At 41.2% G+C, this 16,136-nt stretch overlaps 1 protein-coding gene across 1 annotated transcript in view; it reads right to left on the reverse strand.

Moving 5' to 3' along the window:
* The window catches only part of LOC129177877 (uncharacterized), a 48,122-nt gene that overhangs the window by 26,109 nt on the left and 5,877 nt on the right, over positions 1–16,136 (reverse strand). The window contains exons 10-40 of the mRNA XM_054769453.1: positions 14,449–14,614; positions 13,720–13,905; positions 13,463–13,615; positions 13,162–13,306; positions 12,831–12,989; positions 12,176–12,294; positions 11,858–12,091; positions 10,152–10,310; positions 9,873–10,057; positions 9,623–9,805; positions 9,444–9,535; positions 8,471–8,640; positions 8,179–8,332; positions 8,028–8,104; positions 7,358–7,538; positions 7,137–7,292; positions 6,889–7,022; positions 6,604–6,762; positions 6,343–6,526; positions 6,055–6,266; positions 5,014–5,202; positions 3,654–3,796; positions 3,386–3,545; positions 3,211–3,294; positions 2,972–3,130; positions 1,786–1,902; positions 1,625–1,717; positions 1,112–1,332; positions 792–985; positions 484–720; positions 375–419 (exon numbers count right to left, since the gene is read on the reverse strand). Of these exons, the coding sequence (XP_054625428.1) occupies positions 375–419; positions 484–720; positions 792–985; positions 1,112–1,332; positions 1,625–1,717; positions 1,786–1,902; positions 2,972–3,130; positions 3,211–3,294; positions 3,386–3,545; positions 3,654–3,796; positions 5,014–5,202; positions 6,055–6,266; positions 6,343–6,526; positions 6,604–6,762; positions 6,889–7,022; positions 7,137–7,292; positions 7,358–7,538; positions 8,028–8,104; positions 8,179–8,332; positions 8,471–8,640; positions 9,444–9,535; positions 9,623–9,805; positions 9,873–10,057; positions 10,152–10,310; positions 11,858–12,091; positions 12,176–12,294; positions 12,831–12,989; positions 13,162–13,306; positions 13,463–13,615; positions 13,720–13,905; positions 14,449–14,614 (4,850 nt within the window). The remainder of the gene's footprint in view (positions 1–374; positions 420–483; positions 721–791; positions 986–1,111; positions 1,333–1,624; positions 1,718–1,785; positions 1,903–2,971; positions 3,131–3,210; positions 3,295–3,385; positions 3,546–3,653; positions 3,797–5,013; positions 5,203–6,054; positions 6,267–6,342; positions 6,527–6,603; positions 6,763–6,888; positions 7,023–7,136; positions 7,293–7,357; positions 7,539–8,027; positions 8,105–8,178; positions 8,333–8,470; positions 8,641–9,443; positions 9,536–9,622; positions 9,806–9,872; positions 10,058–10,151; positions 10,311–11,857; positions 12,092–12,175; positions 12,295–12,830; positions 12,990–13,161; positions 13,307–13,462; positions 13,616–13,719; positions 13,906–14,448; positions 14,615–16,136) is intronic.

Genomic DNA, 16,136 nt, shown 5'->3' on the forward strand with positions numbered 1-16,136 from the left:
AGTTGGTGTGTCAGCACTTTGATAAAGAAAGTGAGAAACAGTAACTGAATTCAATCTCGCCGAGATGTTCGGAAAGTCCACATTAACAATAAGTTCCATCCATTTGTCATGTATAATTATTTCACATTGTTTTCTACATGTAAAAGTACAATTATTCTCAATAAAATGTATGATTTGCTAATATTTTGGGTGTCTGAAACAGATTAATTGGATTTACATAATTTCCTATGGGAAAAATTGTCTCGGTTTTCATACGTTTTGATTTTCATTGACCTTTTGGAATGAATTAATAATGAAACCCGAAGTACGACTGTAATTGGTTGTCTATTGGTGCCCTGCGATTGGCTGGTGACCAGTCCAGGGTGTACCCCGACCTCTTGCCCGAGTCAGCTGGGATAGGCTCCAGTTCACCTGTGACCCTAACGAGGACAAGCGGTATAGAAAATGGATGGATGGATGGACATTATATTGATGGGTGATTACCTGTGGCATTGAGTAGTTGGGAGGAATGAGATAGCTGGATGTAGACCTCTCCCATCCCTTCCGTTTCCAACTGGCGACTGACATTCACACAAAAATTCTCCACCCCTGACAGAACACACATCCAGCTATGGGTGACGTACAAGTTTTTTCCTAATATGCCAAGACGTTCCTCCGTGTCTTCTTGATGCCTCAGATCCATGCTATAAAAAACATCCTTGACTTTCACTCTGAGTTGTCCTGCAATAACAAAAACCCTGTTTTAGACACAATTTCTAGGCCTTGAAGTATGCATTTTACAATATTTTTACCTTCAGTAAGGGTGTCAGACACTCCCAGTACGGCATCTAATCCCAGGATGGAGGGCAGAATAGTGAGGTTGGTGATTGAATGCGTCAGGTCTCCTGACAGAGCAAGCTGAAGTCCACTGCTGCTTTTAACAGACCCCTTCAGTTGGACCAAAAGAGCTTTGAGTCCCTGTGTGTAGGAACCATGCAGCGACACACTAGAAGGGCAGAAGTGAAGCAGGAAACAGAAATGTCCACGTATTCTCATAAAAACTGTTCCTGACACATTTCAAATTGAAAAACTTAACAAATACAATAGTAATACATCCGATGGTTGCACAGACCTGTGTGGGGACATGTTTGCAGCCATTCTTACATGCAAATCAGTGAGCCCATGCAGCAAACACTGAGATAAGTTCAGCCTCAGTGCCATGGCTCGGTCTCCCCGCAGGAAAGAGTGGGACATCTTGGCATCCAGCATCAGCCTGTCTTTTCCATCAGCCTTCAACTGAACGGAGCTACTCCCTCTACCAGCCAGAGTAGACATGTCAGTAGCTGCTTTTGCCTTCGCATGAAAACAGAAACAAAATAAGTCAATCGTACATTCACTGGTAGAAATATTAGCTACACTTGCACGTTCTAATGAGATTATAATAAGATCTGTAATAAAAATCTGCTTTTAATTTTCAGCTTGGCTTGACACGATTATCATTGCAAAAGCATCATTTTTAATGCAGCTTTTCGTATTTCATTAGCTCAATCAGTCGTATTGAATGTAATGTTACTATCATTTTTTTTAAATATTTTTTTGCTCAGTGAATAAAATTGTAAAAAATCGTGTCACTCAATCAGCCCACCTCAAGAGTTTTGGGAATCTTTGATTTGAAAGGATGCTTGAGAGATGAATGGAGAAAAAATCGGTCTGAGGTTCTGTTGAACTGCACTGAAATCTGAAAGGAAAATCACCTTGCATCAGAAACAGTCAGAATCAAGATTGAGAACTCAAATATTGACTCACTTGACACTCCTGTCGTTCAATTTTCAGTCTCCCTCGGGCTAGATAATCAAAGTCAATGTTGTTTTGGGGGCTCCAACATATATCTCCCTCCACTAAAGCAAAGGAGGGGATTGGCAGCTGTAAATGATAGACAGTGGTCACACAGTGCATCATGTTCCCTACTGACTGCAAAGACCGCATCATCATCTGACAACACATTTGTATAACTTTAGCATGTAAGCACGTTGGCCACACAGACAGAAGATGGGGAAGACCTGGGTTGTGAGAAGTTTGCATGTTCTCCTCGTGCGTGGGTTTTAGGTTAATTGGCCCCTCTAAATTGTCCATAGGTATGAATGTGAGCGTGAATGACTGTTTGTCTGTATGTGCCCTGCGATTGGCTGGCCACCAGTCCAGGGTGTACCCCGCCTCTCGCCCAAAGTCAGCTGGGATAGGCAGCATATCCCGCGACCCTAGTGAGGACAATAAGCGCCATAGAAAATGGATGGATGGATGTTAGAGCGGTGTGTCCACAGTGTGTCGGTCGATTTTTTTTACTGGCTTGTGGCACATACAAAAAATAAATTTAACAAGAAAACAAAGAAAAAACAAATTCAGCAGCAAAAATGGAAAATCACCAGTAATTGTAGAATGAGAAAAATAATAAAATCAAAATTTTAAGAGAAAAAAGTTGGAATCAAACAAAAAATGTCATAATTTGACATCACAATATTATGAGGACAAACAACGTAATTTTTGTAGCATAGTAAAAAAAAAAAAAAAAAGTCGGAATGTTATGACAAACTAAATAAAGTAGGAATTTTTGGAAAATTAGGTCACAGAAAGTTATGATGTTATGAGAATAATGTCAAAATATTATGGGAATAAAGTCATAATATTACAAAAAGAACAAAGTTGAAATTGTTGGGAAAAACACCCAGCAGAAATGGAAAGAACAGTAATCTTATGAGAATAAAGTCCAATGACAAGTCTAATCAGAAAAAAAGTTGCAATTTTACAAGAATAAACTCATAATATTATGAGGAAAAATAATGTACTTGTGGTAGCATATTGTTGAAATATTAAAGAAAAAATGTTATTTTATATAAAAGTTAAGACGACTTGATGAGAAAAAGTCGTAATTTTACAAGAATAACTTTGTTAAACAAATAAAACAACAAATAAAGTAGGAACATTTTGGACACACCTGTGTTAGAGGCCAGTTTACCTGGAGCTGATGGGTGACATTGGCTCTGACTTTTATCACTTGCTGACTTGCATGCAAAGTGTTTAATACAATTTGTACAAAGAAACTGAGCTTCTCTTTGCTGCCCACTCTTAACCTTCCGCGAATGTCTTTCAGGGTCTAGAAGAAAACAGCATGACAACACTATGACAATGACAGTGTACATATACTGTACATATATAGGCTCTTAATTATCTTACTTGATTGCTGGAAGTGGTGACACAGATCTCAGAGTCTGATGGGAAAGTTTCTGTGTTGAAAGGATGAATCAACGCAGAGCAAACCTAAATGTTGCAATACACAATACACTCACTGAATACAGTAATTAACAACTCACATTGTCCTTTATTACATGAATGATTTAAATCCACTTACAAAAGGCCTTGGTGGTCTGTAGCCAATAGTGAGAGTGTGAATGAGCTCTTTATTGCTATGAAAACCAGCTCTTGACTCCAGGATGTAAAGGCCTTTCAGGAGGTCAACAGTGAAAGTCTCCCTCAGGAGAAGACTCTGAGGAAAGGTCTGGAAGGGCTGTCTGTGCAAGATTGCAATGCTATCCCAATCAATTGCATTATATGTATTTTCTTTACATTAAATCATCATAGTAAAACAACAGGTTACAAAATAACACTGGGGCACACACCTAAGATGGAGCAGTGCTGTCCTTTGGTACATCTGCTTGTCCTTCTTCAGTTCCTCCAAGGTTCCTTCAAACTCAAACACAGTGGGGCGACTTTTTGGCTCCAACAAGCTCACCTTCATAATCACTTGCTTCTTGTTCAAAATCTTAAAGAGGAAAGTTGACAATTCATGTTTGTTAATAAGATAAGCGGTGTGAAAAAGTGTTTGACCTCCTTCCCGATTTCTCATTTTTTGCTTGCACTTAAAAGTTTCAGATCATCAAACAAATATAAATATTAGTCAATGACAACACAACTGAAGACAAAATGCAGTTTTTTAAATGACACTTTTAACGATTAAGGGAAAAAAAAATGCAAACCTACATGGCCCTGTGTGAAAAAGTGATTGCCCCCCTGTTAAAACATAACGTAACTGTGGTTTATCACACCTCAGTTCAAGTGAAAAAGGTTATAGAGCCATTTGTAAAGCTTTGGGACTCCAGTGAACCACAGTGAGAGCCATTTTCCACAACTGGCAAAAATATGGAACAGTAGTGAACCTTCCCAGGAGTGGCCGGTCAACTATAATTACCCCAATTACTCCAGCGACGACTCATCCAAAGAACTGCAGGCCTCACTTGCCTCAGTTAAGGTCAGTGTTCAGGACTCCACTGTAAGAAAGACACTGGGCAAAAACGGCCTGCATGGCAGAGTTCCAAGACCAAACCCACTGCTGAACAAAAAGAACTTTAAGGCTCGTCTCAATTTTGCCAGAAAACCTCTTGATGATCCCCAAGACCTTTGGGAAAATACTCTGTGGTCCGACGAGACAAAAGTTGAACTTTTTGGAAGCAGTTCCCCCATTACATCTGGCGTACAAGTAATATCTCATTTCAGAAAAAGAACATCATCTAACAGTAAAGTATGGTGGTGGTAGTGTGATGGTCTGGGCATGTTTTGCTGCTTCAGGACCTGGAACATTTACTGTGATAAATGGAACGATGAATTCTGCTGTCTACCAAAACATCCTGAAGGAGAATGTTCGGCCATCTGTTTGTGACCTCAAATGGAAACAAACTTGGGTTCTGCAGCAGGACAATGATCCAAAACACACCAGCAAGTCCACCCATAAATGGCCAACCAGTTATTAGGTTTAGGGGGCAATCACTTTTTCACACAGGGCCATGTAGGTTTGGATTTTTTTTCTCCCATAATAATAAAATGTTTAATCTAAAAACTGCATTTTGTGTTCAGGTGTGTTGTCATTGACTAATTTTTATATTTGTTTGATGATCTGAAACATTTAAGTGCAACAAATAAGAGATCAGGAACACGTTTTCACACCACTGTATTTCCACAGAGGTTGTTTGTTTTGCCGAGCACCTTGTCAACCGTGTTCAGGGCAGCAGAGAGGCTGACATTGTGTTTGCCATAGCTGGTGGACATCTGCAGGGTAAGGCTGGGTCTGAAGATCTCCAGAAAAATGTCACCACTCAAGGGAGAAGTCCACAGTGAGCTGAGAGAACAGGAAGCTTTCATATTTCGCTTTCCCATGATTCCTAGTCCTCCTGCCTGTTGAATGGTGGAGAATGGTAAGAATGCATGTAATGAGAAACACTTATTCCGCCTATGAAGCCTTCTGAAAAAAACTCCAAAAAGCGCCAACAACGCTCCATTTACATATAATGTGACGTGCATATTAACCAAAGTACAGCGACATTGTTATTATTATTATTAACATTGTTACGCTGAATAACTACTTTCCTGGCGTAGTGACACCCTGACACCCTGCTACACCGCTACAACCAGAAAACCTTGTTGGAGGTTTTTGGAAGTGTTTAATAGCGGCCTTTGTAGGCGGAATAGGTCTGTCCAATTACATGCATTAATTAGCTGCCTCTTTTTAGCTGTTTTTATATCTTTAGAACACAAAAAAAGAAAGACATGTGGGTTCATGTCTCTCATAAGGATTGTGGATGATGGACAACATTTTTTTTAAAGTTCTGTTTTCCTTTAAACATGGATTGTGCTTTAAGAATTTATTTTGTTAGCTTCTGTCGCTAGTGAACAATGGCAATTGAAGACAGCTCTGGAGGTGAATCGAATCTAATAATTCCAACAGTCACTTTTATTAAAAATGTTGATCCGAAATTGGAAGAGAATGAAGGGGTTTCGAGGGGGAGGAGCGAGCCGCGTGTTAAAAATAGACATTTTTATGGGCGTATCAATTTTTTTTCACCATTCGCTGGTAGACATGGAATGTAACTCCCACGAAAAGTGGGGATCTACTGTATTCTGTGAGCCTATCCCATCTCATTTAGAATGACAGGCAACCACTCATAATTGTCATTCACACACCTAATAGCAATTTAGAATAATCAATTAGCCCAACATAGATGTTCTTGGAAACTAACTCCACTTTACTTGGAATAACGTGACAGCTGGAGTGTGGAGCTTGAGACGAGCCTCCTTTTCATGTCCCCTATCCCTGTAGGAAGCCTCCAGGATGAGGTTGCGGACGGTCACCCATTTGCTGGCTGTCAGTTCAGAAACGAGCTGTAGGGTGTGGCGCTGGTGCTGACTCAGCTTGTGGTAAGTGTAGATGTACAACCATGGAGTGTCCATGGTAAACGTGCCTGAGGGAGTCAAACGTTGGTACGTATTTATCACTTGAGCGCTTGAGATGATAAATAAAATCTCAGTGAAGTTCACCTTCCCATTTCTTCTGTGGGGTCTCAATCGGAGGGCTTTTCCAGTGTAAACCGGCCACCAGCGGCATTAAGTTGTTGTAATTGATTTTGATGTGAGTGCTGCTCTCAGACCCACGCTGTCTTAGGTAAGAATGCAACAGCTGGGTGCGGTAGTTTAAATCTTTCTCTGGAACCTGGAGATTGAACTGGAATCATACAAAGCACAGTCAGGCTGTGCTTGTGGAGTTAAATATTTCAGTATGAAATTAGCGATCTACATTACCTCCAGTGTGTAACTGGTGTGATTTTGTGTCGACTGGTTTTTGAAGGACTGGCTCAGAAGGAGAGTGCATTTGTTGTTTATCTCGTCCCAGTGTTTGCCATAGCTCATGTCCACAGATGATTTAACGTGGCTGGGGCTTTCCTCATGTCTGAGGTGGACCTGACAAGAACACAAATGTGGCAGATGATGGGCACCCCAAATGGAAAAAAACGTAAAAAATCTGGAAATAAAAAGCAAAATAACACAATAAACCAAATCTCAATACAGTATGCAGTCTGCCGTTACTTTGTGGTTGATAGGAGGCGTGTTGGAACAGTAGAACTCGTGATCAGCTCTCATTGTGTAGGTGAGGTTTGTGTGCCTTTCTCTCCTCACGCTTTGGGATGTGTGGCACTCTTGGCGCAGATGCCGGGCATCACCTGCATAGTCAAGGGTCAAAGACATCTCATGTTGGTGATAAGCACTGCTAAGCTAACTACTGGAAAGACAGTGGTGAACCATCATCTTCCATTTCATTTGGAACAAGCACTGACCTCCCAGACCATATTTGAGGCGAAGCGCGGAACTCCACAGTGCTCCTTTTTGCTCCACTAGACCTAGCATCCTGCTGCCGACCACACCGGGAAATAGAACTTCCGCCTCCAAAGAGTACTGCCTGCTTTGGATGTCCCTCCTGTGCTCCAACACCACTGCAGACACACATCTATTATCTGTCTTTGGCCATAAGACTGCTGTATCAACGTGTTTTATGTACCTGACAGTGATGCAGGTTCTCTAAAAACATTCTTCAGTGTGCCAGAAAAACTCATCTTCCTGCCCAGTCCACGGGTAATATTGGCAGAGAGGGTCATGGGATTTCCATTGGCCGCCATTTTGGCTTCAACATGGTAGTGTGTCCTCAGTTCTGACATGACAGTCTGCTTGTCCACCAAACCCTCCCGTGAAGAAAATATATTTGATTACACTCACTGAACATGATATTATACTACTTCTATTATGAGTTGCACCAAGCTAGTCACCAATATATTGACGTCCAAACCAAGAAGAAACAATATGTTTACATAGTGGTGCGATGTCAGGCATTATCAGAAGCACTGGCATACATTTTTAACTTAAATTCCAGTATTTGTTCCATTAAATTGTATTAACTTATTCCAATTATCTTCATTTTGTAGCGTGTCTCTTGGCTGCACTGCTTCCAGTACGTGCATGTGTATATTCGATTTTTTTTTTTTGTCCAATCAGATTTCAGCTTCTGTGTGTTGACAAGTCAATGTATTCTGCACAGGGCTTTCAGAATCAGGAGTGCTGGCATGGGTCACTTAAAGTATATAGCAATGGGGCTGTACCTGATATTGCGCCTCAGAGTGTATGTCACTTTCGAAACAAATGAAATCCTACACACAGCATGTTAGAAAACTTACCATCATATAATAATGAACACCATCAATTATGAGCTCGAGTTTTGCAGTCTTTAAACTCATCTCTTGTTCAAATTGCCCTGAGAAAGCAAAACGTCACCATTATCAAATCGGCAGCCAACCAAATCTTGTCAAAAAAGCAAGTTCCGCTAACCTTGCATGAGGATGCTTTTCAGTGGATGAGATACCCTGAGCAGAAATCTGCGAGGATTGAAGGCAAGGTCAAGCGACATGTCCCTGGGCATGGATGACTTTGGAGTAGCCAGGAGAAGGTGGATGGATGCGTCTCTGGGAAGCCAGGTGTCTCCCTGAAGCCAAAGAGATAGGGAGATTTGACCACTATAGACTTTTATAGCCCTTAAAAACTAGAATTATGGTATGGTCTTGGAGATCTCATACAGGTGCCTCTAAGCAGAGAAAGAATATCAATTCAGGATTTCCAGTACCAGTGGAAACATTGAGTAGGCAGCCTCAAGCAAGTAGTAATGGAGACCTCTGTCCAGCTTCAGCAGCCTGAGGGAGAGGTGGATGGGACCACCAGGGGGGAGCGAGATGCCCCCGGTAGTTAAGGGGTAGGAGATATTGGAGCATAGTTGCCAGCCAACCATCTTTGACCCTGTGAAGAGAGATAAATATGGCAACTCTTGCATTGGGGGCAAGGAGGCAGTGAGGTAGTGCTCATTTTCTAGACTTCTTTCAGGGTCACAGGGATTACTAAAGATGTCACCAGTTAGTCACAGGATGAAAATCGACTGTGCGCCAAAGAAAAGGAAAGAGATCACCACCAAAGTCAAAATGAACATCCTAAAAAGCTCAGAGTGAGGAGACACGCCCACCAATATTGGCCACTCTTTTGGTCCCACTCGACTGTTGCGACAATCATTAAGGATAAAGATTATTGAATGCTAGAGGGGTCATGGATTCTGTGCACTGCTACAAGGAGAACTGGGAGAAGAAGAGGTTATCCTTCCAGACTAGCCTGGAACAAGACAACCAAAGGGATACAAGTAAAAAGTTGCTCTCTTTTTATTACTGTTTCATTTAATTATTGTATTTTATCTTTTTATGACTGTATTTTGTATGTGGTCTGTGTACAGAGTGAGTAGCTTAGGAGTAAATTTAAGTGTAAATTCTGACTTATATTAAAGCTCCACTTACATTACAGTCTAGGAACAGAAGTCGTAACCTGAGTTCCACCTCTATTAGTGATTTAGTAACAAAAAATACTAGTTAAACATCCACGTTTCATACTTGTTCAAGGAATATTACAGGTTAATATTAATGACCAATAGGGCAAGTTTGAGATTATAGGAGGTAAATGTTTGTTCGTTTTTTTACAGCTCAGTCATTTCTAAAGAACACATGTAAATGGCAGGACGAGCGGCATAGAAAATGGATGGATGGATGTAAATGGCTTACAGGTCTTGGGAGTGCAAGAGGTCTGCTGGATGCGACTCTTTGGTCCTTTTATCTCTTCTCTGTGGTCGCCACTGAGTTGAAATACTTGAGAGCTGATTAAAAAATGCAATTGCAATGAACATTTTTGCTTACAGGGGATTCCAAATTGTTTACTCTTCATTAATGTGATGTACACTCACCTAAGAGAAATTATATCCATGGCGTCCTCTGGAGTGTTAAGCGTGACCCTGAGATCTTGCCCCTCCTGCAGCTGGACACTCCCATCCAGGCTAGTGGAGCTCTGTAGCTCAGACATCCAGTCCACTGCAGCGTGACCCAGAGCGCCATCAACCCCCATCCTCGCTGACAGGCCTACATGGGCACTAGGAGCACAGACGCAGTTGAACATCAAAGTAGTAGGTACTGGTAAGTTGGATGGTGTAGATTTACTTGGGTTTAATGTAGCCAGCGAGGGAGAAGTGAGAGGTATCCCTGTAGTTAACATTTCCCTTCAGCCGCAGTGAAAGAAGGGAGGTCATGTTGATGCCTATTTTAAGGGGTAAACCAGACAAAGATGGCAGCACCAGCTCCTCTGTCAGGAGTACAGCCCTGTAGTTCAACTGAACCTCATGACCCTGGAACACAAGGAAAGAGTAAGCGAAGCTTTGACTAAAACCAAAGATGCTGCTAATCAAGAGATAGTAGGGAGACAGAACACCACCAAGACACCTTGAGCAGTTTGACAGCCAGTCCCGCTGCGCTCAGCGACATCTGGTTGATTTGAGTGTAGAGATCGTCACATGTAAACACACCAAGCTCATTGCCAAACACTTTCACAGCAACCCCACACTTGAGGCCTTCCTCTGCCATATTTTTCCTTGCAAATAACTAGGAGACATAAAACAAACACAATATAAATCTCTATTTTTGTACGACCAAAACACTCAGTACTACATGCCGGCAGTGACTCCTCTGGAGTTTTTTAGGTCAATGTAGGTTGCTCAATAAAAGGACAACAAGAAAAAGAAGACAATAATTCACTTTGGTTAAAAAATGTTTTCAAATACTTTTTAGGCCCATTTATGTTGTTTTTTTAATACACTGAAAAACATTTGTGGTCTTACATTTTAATTGTGCAGGAAGTACATGTGGCCTATTTTTCTCCAGGAAAGGCTCTGACACTTGGTTGTATGTCTGATCACCTCCTGGTATATACAGTAATCTTGGCAGTAAAATTACTTCATTCATTCATTCAGCAGAGCATAAAATATATTTAGTGTATTTGGCTCTCCAGCTGCTGCTGCTGTTGTAAAAAAAAAAAAAAAAAAACGCTGGCTTTTCCTCTCTATGGAAGGACACCAGTGACAAGCACCTTCCAGCTCACACACGGCCCCACCCCTTCAAGATGAGGCTAATACTGCTGCGCCTCCTGTATGACATTTATTTGTTTTATTTCCTGAATAGCAACAATAATGATGGCACAGTTATAGACATTACACAGACTGTAGAAAGTCATGGTCATTAAAGTCATTATATTATTGGCGACATGCTGACAAACAGAAAATGGCAGGCGCTGTGATCCAACTCAGTGCACTCATTCATTAGTCCACTCGCACTAAGCCACGAAGAGACGCTCAAGGAGGCCTCATCTTAGGTTTCTGCCGTGTATTTGATCGGGAAATGTGCAAATTCAGCGACTTTTTTTTACTCAAGAAAAGGTTAAAAACAATTGGAATCATACAAAAAATAAATGTATAATATTGCTCTGCAACATCTCCACATGGCTAACTTTTTTGGAGGTGCACGTCTATGGAGTAATATTTGTGCCCTAACTTTGAGGTAGCAAAGGCAGACTTTGAGCCCGATTAACGTGCAATAATTACTGTGTGTGCGCAAGCACATCGCTGCAGCGCACTGTCACTCCCTCCCTCTCTTGATCGACCTTTTTGCTAGCGCGGGGGGGCAAGTTGGTGTATGAGGTGTGCTGGGTTTTAGGGACTGGGCTCCTTGCGGGGTCGCGGTTTTCTGCGAGGCGTACGGGCGTGTTCAGTGGACAAAATGCGTGCCTGTTGGACGCTCTCCGGGAGGTGAGGGCACTGATATGATAATTCATTTTTTTCAAAATATCCTCGCAATCGACCATTAAAGTCCCAAAGATCGACTAGTAGCTCACGATCGAGGGGTTGGCGACCCCTGTTGTAGACTGTATATCGCATATTCTTTGGATTTTTGCATGCTCTTGTATTAGATTATTCCAATTAAATGTGTACAGGTGACGGTACAGTCAATGGTTTCTAGTTCATTGCAAAACTAAACAATAAAACCCTTTCTTGTTAGTCTTTTCAAACTAACAAGTGGAATCCAGCGGCCAGAGACTGCTCATTTCAGAGCACACACTCTTATGATAAGACAACGGCATTGTCAATGTCTCCCACCCTTTGCTGTGACTTCACCAACGCCCTGGCCTGGTTCAGATAACTGCTGGAGCTGGATAAACACAACTCTTTCATTCCTCTGTTGCCTTCATTTCTTTTCCTTCTGGTCCTCCTCGCCTCTTTGGACACCACATGTTTTTGATGGGGAGCAGCGGGGTCTCCATTGTAGTTGGGACTCAGCTGACTGAAAATGCTCTTCAGAAGTGGTTCGGCATTCTCAATTCGAAAGTCCACCTACGTAGAATCCAAATTGAGCTATATGTATTCTAAACAAATGTACACCTTCACTGAGAGAGACAAGGTAGAAATGACACTCACCTCTAGGAGGTTGCTGGCTCGGCCATGAAAATAGACCGTCAGGTTGGTGGTGACAGATCTCGGAAGGAAGGATTTTGGAGAAAAAATGACAGTTGTTTCCACATTTGTGATTCCCATGCCTGAAACATCCAAAACCCAGAAGAATGATGGTAGAGGCTTACTTAAGATCCAACAGTGCAAAATGTAAATTCTGAGAATTTTTTCAACTTGTCTTAAAATTGTGATCAGGAGTGTATGCTCACCTGTATTACATGAAATAATGGAGCAAAGCCAATTTGCAAAATGACAGTGTATTTTTTATTTATTCTTTACCTTTTTTTGCATGTGTACAGAAGTGAAATATCCCAAGTGATTATGGTGATACACATGGTTTTAACTTCAATATTGATTACATAAGTATAATTTGGGATAAAATATTGAACAAGCAGGCTATTGATACCTATACAGTGACTGAGGTGTTGGTCCATTATGATTGATCAAAATTTGAAAAATTTAATTAAGTATGATGATAGCACTTTGATATGGAGAAGTTCTCACACAAAAAAAAAAAAGTGAAAGTGATCCTTGGATAACTCAAAATGTCCCAAAGTGGATTTAGCGCCTTTGGTAAATGAGTTGTACGCTGTATATAATAAGATCATTTGATCACTCTTACCACTTGTAGAAGTGTAGTCTGAATAAGAAGAGTATTTCAAAAACTCTGCTTCAAAGTCTCTGCTGATTATGTCGTCAGGCAGTGAATCGATTAGGGTCTGCTTCATGGGGTCTTCGCTCCTTAGGATATTAGTCAAATGACTCCAAACAAATGAGCCCACTAGACAAAAAAACAAAATGAATACAAAAGATCTAAAAGAGAAACCAGCTGCCAATGTTTAATTTCAAATAGAAGTTGATTCTAAATACTTTTAGACACTATTAAACAAATCCAAAAGGCATTTTGTTATTAACTTTAAAAAAAATTATTATACTATTTAGAAATAATCTACCTTGGCTAGAGGTTTCGTTTCTCAGAGTCACCTTCACCCCCTCCAACACGTTGGGGTCCGGGCAGCGCATGAGTTGCTGGTATGCAGCGATTCTGACCTCTGGATCCTCCAGGGAGGAGCGGTACAGCTGCAAAAGCACAGACTTCTGAAAGAAGGAAACTGCTGTCAGTCACTAATGTCAGACCCCTGCTAACCACCTCACCTCTTCACCCCAACTTGTCATGAAGTAGGGATTTAGATACTTGCTTTTAATGCACTTTTAATTCTGGTATTGTTCCTGAATGTTCTCATTTTCACTCACATTAGCTGAGCAGCCAAAACGTCTGAAGGCTTTGATGGCGGCCAGTCTCAGCTCCAATGGCGCTGAGTGGCTGAGTACACAACGATTTAACAAAGGGATGAAGCTTGGAGCGGCCAGACCCATGTTCCCCACAGATTTTATTGCATAAACAAGCTGTTCGATGAAACAAAAGATTATTTAGAATTTCTGGTCATACCATTTAATTTGACTTTTATATTTAATAGATCAGTAAATATTATCCTCAGCATTTACTGTACCTGTTCCACTTGGGTGGCACCTTGAGCTGCACAACCTTCCTTCAAGGCCACTTCTAGTGTGTGTATGAAGGTCCGTATCTCAGAAAGGTCACTGCAGGGTGTCGTGGACTGCTGGCATAGTTGATAGACAAGAGAGGATCCAGCCAGCAGAGCCTTGGACCGCACCTCTTGGATGTCCACTAAAGTCTTTCACAGATACCAAACATCAGAGTTTACATGTTTTCATTTTTTAAACAGTATTATTTTCCCTGGATAGGAACTATACAAAGTTGAGACATGCCTCCCAGTAATTTCATTAAATTAAATTTAAATTTAATTTAATTACTGTAAATTCCTGTGTACAAGCTGCACCCACTAAATTTAGAGGAAAAAACACCCGAGACCCTTTAATTCTCCAGAAATAATATTTTGGATAATTGTGTTTGTTATTTTAACCCTTTTTGTTCCAACATGAGTGTGTACCAGTGCACAAATCTTAATCTACAGTAAATACTGTGGGCACGGTTGGATGAGTTTGGAGAGGGCCCTGATCTCAACCCCATCAAGAACATTTGGGATGAACTTGAACAGATTGGCGTCCAACCTCCATGACTTCTGACCTCAGAAATATTCTTCAGGATGAATGATTAAAGGTCCCACTCCAACAAAAGCTTAATCGCCAAGTGTTTCATCTCAACAGTGCAAACTGGAAGACTTAATTTGTGGTTCAAGTCATGCAGAAGTTCCTACATTGATGGAGTGTATAATCTGTGGCGATGGATTAGCGATGAGGGCGATGGTGGTAAGGAAAGACTGAGCCTGCTCTTCCTCCAGTTCTTTCTCCTTCATCAGGTCAGTCAGTAGTATGATGCAGTTTTCGGATCCACAAGCAGGTAATGCGTCCAACAAGGGCTGCCTATCCCAACAGTGAACCAACATCAGCATGAGCATTTGCAGTATGCAGAATGGCAGTATGTGGCAGTATATCATCAAACAGTAAAGAATTGGTATTTGACATTTGATATAATTGGATGAATAGTGGAAAATCCAGTTTCAAATTGTGAGGAGTAGTAGTCAGTAGAGGAGTAGTGACCGTGAGGTTGGTCTTTTCGCTCCCTAGAAAACAATATACCTTTTCAGTGCTGCCTTACTTGGTTTCCTTGGGAATTCTTACATTAAAAAAATACTTTCTGGCTGCCATTTTCAAGAAGAAGCAACAAACGGTACTGAGCAACACTTATTGCTGGGCATGAGCTTTCTAAAGTTCTAAAAATCTCACAGGAACCTTGTGAACTTACCCTACCCTATACCGTCCACGATATTTAAGAGTGGCATAGAAATTAAACCAGAGATAACTTAAAAACATACCAACCTCATGATATGGAGCTTCCACATCATTTTAGAAAAAGAGTTCATTTCCAACATATACAGTGGTGTGAAAAAGTGTTTCTTTTTTTTTGTATGTTTGTCACATTTAAAAGATCATCAAACAAATTTAAATATTAGTCATTGACAACACAACTGAACACAAAATGCAATTTTTAAATGAAACTTTTTATTATTAAGGGAGAAAAAAAACACAAACCTTCATGGCCCTGTGTGGAAAAGTGATTGCCCCCTAAACCTAATAACTGGTTGGGCCACCCTTAGCAGCAACAACTGCAATCAAACGTTTGTGATAACTTGCAATGAGTCTCTTACAGCGCTGTGGAGGAATTTTGGCCCACTCATCTTTGCAGAATTGTTGTAATTCAGCCACATTGGAGGGTTTTGAGCATGAACCACCTTTATAAGGTCATGCCACAGCATCTCAATAGGCTTTGGATCAGGACTTTGACTAGGCCACTCCAAAGTCTTCCTTTTGTTTTTGTACGGCCATTCAGTGGTGGACTTGCTGGTATGCTTTGGATCATTGTTCTGCTGCAGAACCCAAGTTGGTTTCAACTGGAGGTCACAAACAGATGGCCGCACATTCTCTTTCAGGATATTTTGGTAGACATCAGAATTCATGGTTCCATTTATCACAGCAAGTCTTCCAGGTCCTGAAGCAGCAAAACAGGCCAAGACCATCACACTACCACCACCATATTTTACTGTTGGTATGATGTTCTTTTTCTGAAATGCGGCGTTACTTTTACACCAGATGTAATGGGACACACACCTTCCAAACAGTTAATCTTTTGTCTCGTCAGACCACAGAGTATTTTCCCAAAGGTCATGGGGATCATCGAGATGTTTTCTGGTAAACTTTCAGCTGAGCCTTAATATTCTTTTTGTTCAGCAGTGGTTTTCGTCTTGGAACTCTGCTATGCAGGCCCAGTGTCTTTCTTATGGTGGAGTCATGAACACCGACCTTAACTGAGGCGAGTGAGGTCTGCAGTTCTTTGGATGTTGTTGTGGGGTCTTTTGTGATCTCTTGATGAGTCGTCCCTGCGCTC

Source organism: Dunckerocampus dactyliophorus, chromosome 2 (genome assembly GCF_027744805.1).
Source record: "Dunckerocampus dactyliophorus isolate RoL2022-P2 chromosome 2, RoL_Ddac_1.1, whole genome shotgun sequence".
In the NCBI taxonomy this organism is placed as follows: Eukaryota; Metazoa; Chordata; class Actinopteri; order Syngnathiformes; family Syngnathidae; genus Dunckerocampus; species Dunckerocampus dactyliophorus.